Raw genomic sequence first — 6,059 nt, 5'->3', positions numbered from 1 at the left:
TGAACGCGTGGCCATAAACAGTGCGGCAATTGGAGCTCTAGATCAAAAATTATGGTGGTTTGAAGATCAAACAAGGGTAGAACCTTGAGAGAGTGTTCTTCCCCCTTGTGCCTCCATTTTCAGCGTGAATGAGTGTTAAGTGAGGAGAGAAAGTGCTAAAATGAGGGTTTTATGTTTAGTTAGGTTGGGCCAAAGGCCCACTATGGGTCCGGTTGGCCCGGTTTGGCCCGTTCGGTCAAATTTTGGTCTGATTTCTATAAAATTGGTATCGAAATTCTCGTCTCAATCCCCTCTATCATATTAAGCCATAAAAATAACATATTTGACTTTCTGGAATAAATTCTCATTTATGGGTTAATTAGTCATTAATTAATCGGGTTTTACAGTTCTCCAGTCATATCTCGTTTACACTGTAAACGAGATGGCATTGCGTGTATTTCATTTACAGTGTAAATGGGATATGACACGTCAGCTATCTTGTTTACAGTGTAAATGAGCTACATGTAATGTTCATCTCGTTTACACTATAAACGAGATACATGGAGTTTGTCCCACTGACTATAAAAGGATGTGTAACCCTTGGTATTCTTCACAAACTTTTCGTATCATATTTCTCACAAATATAAGGCATTAATGGCCAGTAATAGTCCATACATAGTTGTGCTTGTGTATCCCAATTGCCCTATGAGAAACAGCGACAACAGGGTGACATTTGAGTGCGAGGATCTGATATTGTTTTGCACTCAGGGTGTGAATACGTTGTCAGATTTGAAGAGTGTGATACTGAGCAAGATCGGTGGTAGAGAAGTGAGGGAAATCGGAAGGTGGCGTATAGGTTGCTTGCCGCATGGGTAACGCAGTCTTCCGGTTTCGACTATTTCGACTTCAAGGGGACGAGCATGTGCGAGTGATATTCGACATCCTTGGGAGGATCATGGTGGAGCAAGTAATGGAGCTGTCTACAGAGGTGGGACACAGTGGCGGTGGTCCTTCCGTACACTCGACCTATGTGCAGGACGACTGACCCCTCGCACCACCGCCCATTCATGTCGCCGTTCCAGTGGATGAGGCAGAGGAGAGCGAGGAGGAGTCGGACGAAGATTTAGTCCAACCCCTTTTTAAGCATTCCGGTTTTGCAAGGTGCGGTCTAAGCAAGCTATCACTTCAAACCGGCCTACAGAAAGGTGTGGATGGCCAAGCAAAAGGCAATTGCACAAATCTATAGGGATTGGAAAGAGTCGTACAATAAGGTTCCCAAGTTGCTTCAGGCACTGCAGATCTGTTTTCCTGGTACCATTTGTGACCTCCGCGTCAAACCATTCTACGATGGACACCTCCTGGTACGTGACTGTAGTATGTTCGATAAGGTGTTTTGGTCTTTTCCATCACGTGTAGAAGCCTTCAAGCATTGCAAGCCCTTTGTCTCTGTAGATGATACGCATCTGTATGGCAGGTATGGTGGTGTGTTGCTGACGGGCGGAAAAATGCCGGTTAAGAAATTTCAGTAAAAATCAGCGTTGCAAGTACATTTCTCAACCGACAAAAATTTCACTGTCAATTTAAAAAGGGTGTCACAATTTAGAATTATTAACTGGGAGTAGAATTTCCAGGTCGTTTCCCAACGAGTTGACACAACAATATAAATTATTGATCAGGAATTTTCTGAGAAATTTCAAGGTTTGAGAACGGAAAAATAAATAACTAAAAATCAAAGCAATGAATAATAGCAATGGATGTTATGTATTTGAATTAAAAGGCCTTGGCTAAGAGAAGATTAATTGGAGTTTCTATCCTTGTTGACTTTTCCAAGTATAATAGTAAAAAGTTGTCGTTTCCACTCAGTTATCCTCATGCAGTTGCAAAGGAAGGTCAAGTGGGTATTAGGAACAACATGACCTAGAACAATACATTGCTTTACCATAAAATGACATTTTTCAAAATTAAGTACAAGGTTTGACCTAAAACACCTTTCTAACACTCTTGCTAAACTATCCAAGCAAAGGTCAAACGAATCACCATAGACACTAAAGTCATCCATAATAACCTCCATACAATTCTCAAGAAGATCTGAGAAAGTACTCATCATGCACTATTGAAACGTAGCCAGTGCATTACATAAGCCAAAAGGCATTCTCTTATATACATACGTTCCAAAGGGACATGTAAAAGTAGTTTTCTTCTGATCTTCTGGAGCTATATGGATTTGAAAATATCCAGTATAACCATCAAGAAAATAGTAGTGTGATTTACCTGACAGACAATCAAGCATTTGATCGATGAAAGGTAACGGGTAGTGATCCTTGCAAGTGGCCTGGTTCAGACGCCTATAGTCAATGCACACCCTCCAGGAATTTTACACTCTTGTAGCCATGAACTCCCCATGCTCATTTTTCACTGTAGTGACGCCAGACTTCTTTGGAACCACCTATACTGGGCTAACCCATTCAGTATCTGAGATTGGATAGATGATGTCAGCTTCAAGCAGTCGGGTCACTTCCTTCTTCACGACTTCCAAAATGGTGGGGTTCAACCGCTTTTGAGGTTGACGGATAGGCCTTGCTCCCTCCTCTAGAAATATGCGATGCTCACAGGCTTGAGGGCTGATACCTACTATATCTGCCAAACTCTACTCAATAGCTTTATTGTGTCTTCTAAGCACATTAAGCAATTGCTCCTCTTATTGGGAAGTAAGTTCCCTTGCAATAATAACTGGGAGCTTCTGATTATCCTCAAGATAGACATACTTGAGATGGGGTGGAACGGGCTTCAACTCCATTTTCAGCACATGGCTTGGCACTTGATCATCCGGAGCTATTGGAGGTAGTAAGGTGTCTTCATTATACTCAGAGGGCTTCCCCACACTTGCACCTTGTTCCATGTTCAACTCTTCTACCGCCTCTTGGTGAACCTCAGCCACGGTCTCATTAATAATATCACACTAGAAGATGGAGTGATCTTCCGGTGGGTGCTTCATAGCTTCATCTAGGTTGAAGCTCACTGCTCTTTCATCTATCTCAAATGAGTATGTACCCGAGAAGGCATCTAATTTGAACCGTGAAGTCTTCAAAAATGGTCTTCCAAGCAAGATGGACGAAGGTCTTCCTGAGTAATTAGGGGACATCTCTAAAATATAGAAGTCTATAGGGAATGTCAACCCCTTAATGCTCACCAAGACGTCTTCAGCAATGCCAAAAACCGAGATTATGCTCTTATCTGCCAAACAAAATGTGCTGCCGATCTTATCAAGGGTTGGAGCCTCAAAGCATCCTATACAAATAATGGCATAATACTAACACATGCACCTAAATCACACATACAATCAAAAAATTGTACACCTCCTATAGTACAAGTAACCATGTAAGGACCAGAATCACCACATTTCTCTGGTATAGCACCCATTAAAGCAGAAATAGAGCTACCTAAAGGAATAGTTTCTAAATCATGTATTTTATCCTTATTCATGCACAAATCTTTTAGAAACTTAACATACTTAGGTACCTGGCGAATAGTATCAAAAAGGGGAATAGTTACCTCAATCTTTTTGAAGATTTCCATCATCTTAGGGTCTAGCTCCACTTGCTTCTTTGTCCTCCTAGCAAGATGTGAAAAAGGGATGGGAATGGCTTCTCTCATAACATCTTCTTCCTTGGATACTCCATTCCTTGGTTGAGCAACTTCTTCTTCAACCGCATCTTGTACTTCATCTTCCTCTTCAACATCTTCTACCTCAATGACATCTTCAGCCCGAATGTTTTCTCTTGAGCTTGGCTCCTCGGGGCTCCTCTCTTGCAATGTGGTGCTGGACCTTAAAGTGATGGCATTGATTCCACCCTTAGGGTTAGGTAAAGGTTGAGAGGGAAGTGCATTAGAGCTTGAAGGTTGATTGTTGGGAGTAGGTGGTGGTTCCATGTGTAACACCTTAACTTCTAGCACGTCATGATCGTAGTAAGAATAAGGCGTTACGACTCTATTTTTCTTTTATTAACTATTTAATATTGAGCCTCTACACGTTAACTGATCGATAGATTTTAAGAAAAATGAAATTTCTTTTAGTTTGGTATATACTTCAACTCAACTATGTCAGATAAACATATACTCACATAATTAATATTAATACATAATAATTATTCATACAAGACTTAAACACAAACCTACCCCTCTCTAAAAATACAACACTTTACAACATCAAGGGCGAGAGGGAAAAAACCCAGAAGCAACTAGCCAAACAAGCCTTCTATTCGTCCGTAGATTTTTAATTAGCCATCCTGTTTGTACATCTGAAAAGTTTTTTTAAAAAAACTTTGGGATGAGAATAAGCCACACGTTCTCAGTAGGAAACATGACTGCCGCAATAAACAGAGTAAATAAAAATAGCTAACTCATATCATAAAAACAATTTCACTTAAAATAGTTTTAAATTCCTTTTTTTAAATCACGTTACTTAAACAACATTTCAGTCTTATTAACAATTCCTTATCCATAAACAATATTTCTAAATACATTATTAAGACCACAACACAAGTAAAATATCCATAAAGCACACAAGCACATCACCAAAACAACAGCACAATCACAAATAAATAAAATAAAGCAAAACAATCAAATGTAAATGCGCAAACAAGATGATGCATGCCTGTTCCTAGCGCAGGCCATGAGCTCATGTGTCGGTTGTCTATCCGCAACTCGACGTTACTCGAAGTGAATCCCGAATATGGTCCCTTTACTGTGTCAATTAGACACCTTGCCATCACGGTTACCCTTGTCAATTAGGCCTCATTATAATAACAGTTCAATGTGTATTTCAGTAAGGAATAGTGCTATCAATTAGGCGAACATTCCTGCATTAGCAATCTCAAACTATCCATTAGGCGGGCAATTTCACATTAGCAGCTTGGCACTAGGCTCATTTAACATACAATTCTCATTTATTTATTTCATTCATGACTTTTTATTTTCTTTCATTTCATTATACCTTCACATCACCAATTACATACTCATACCTCCGCATCACCATATTATTAAACGTACCTCCGCATCACCGTTTAACTATACATACCTCCGCATCACCAATTAACTTTAAACCCTTCCTAGTTGTTATAGTACTACTGGTTTAAAAGCAAAACTTGGTGTGAGGTAATTTGGTCAGAATTAAAACTTGTACTATCTCTCTTAAAATTCTGTTATTGTTTTCTAAGAAAATGCAGAAAATAGCAGGAAGTAGTAAGTTTGATAAATTCTTTAAAAATTCAATTTTCACCCATTGCCTTTCAAAATTCATGACCTCAAACAAGACTCTTTTAGCTTTTCATTGAATCAAATTTCAGATTAATACCATGTCATATGAAAAAGTTATGAAGTGAGAAACACAGCCATGCCTTTTAGAATTCGGTTTCCAAAATCCAGTGAGCTACGCATACTCTTTTCAACATATCTACTTGGTTAAATAGGGTATTGACATAAAATTTAAAATGAAGATTTTGGACACAGTAATCTTGAAAATTCCGTTGGTTTTAGCTCAAATACTTACCAAAATTGAAAGTTAAGTGAGTTGGAAGTTGGTGCTTCTGCAGTAAAGAAACAGAATTTTCTGCAGAAACCATCAATCTTCAAAAATTCATTTATCCCAAACCACTCATCAACAAATTCTGAATTTTTTATGAGATGCTCAAAACACATTAAAGTTTCATGAAAAAATAGTTTCATTCAAAATTAAGACCTGGACTGCTCCCAGAAATTGATTATTTCTACTGTCATTTATGCAGAAATTTTGCCTTAAGCATTTTTAACAACCTTACTTATCAAAAATCACATTTGAACTTATAACCCTTCCAAAATCACACGTTTAACTTTTTTTCAGTTATTCAAAATTGTCTTCATTGTCAACACAGTCCAAGAATCCAGAATCAACAATTTACACGATTTCAAGTACTTAAACATCATCAAACCTTTACTTTTCTACGCTATGCCAAGCATAATTTTCCGTATACACTCATCATCATTCAAACACATAATAGCTCATCAATTCACACCAGCAAGCTCAGCAAAAAAAGTAACACCAT

At 38.6% G+C, this 6,059-nt stretch overlaps 1 protein-coding gene across 1 annotated transcript; it reads right to left on the bottom strand.

Annotated features, from left to right (window-relative positions):
* Window positions 1-2,938: 2,938 nt before the first annotated feature.
* LOC130980399 (uncharacterized) lies at window positions 2,939-3,909 on the bottom strand. The gene is made up of 2 exons (XM_057904086.1): window positions 3,336-3,909; window positions 2,939-3,267 (listed from the first exon to the last, which is right to left on the bottom strand). The coding sequence occupies exons 1-2, from the start codon at window positions 3,907-3,909 to the stop codon at window positions 2,939-2,941; spliced, it is 903 nt and encodes a 300-aa protein (XP_057760069.1).
* Between the last annotated feature and the right edge of the window lie 2,150 nt (window positions 3,910-6,059).

This window comes from Arachis stenosperma, chromosome 5 (assembly GCF_014773155.1).
Source record: "Arachis stenosperma cultivar V10309 chromosome 5, arast.V10309.gnm1.PFL2, whole genome shotgun sequence".
Classification (NCBI taxonomy): Eukaryota; Viridiplantae; Streptophyta; class Magnoliopsida; order Fabales; family Fabaceae; genus Arachis; species Arachis stenosperma.
The sequence above is the reverse complement of the archived record's forward strand: the minus strand, read 5'-3'. Positions and strand labels throughout refer to the sequence as shown.

Coding starts and splice junctions, on each gene's coding strand:
- LOC130980399 (XM_057904086.1), bottom strand. CDS start 3,909: ATGGAACCACCACCTACTCCCAACAATCAACCTTCAAGCTCTAATGCA. Junction 3,268..3,335: donor GGTTACTTGTACTATAGGAG/GTGTACAATTTT, acceptor TTATTTGTATAG/GATGCTTTGAGGCTCCAACC.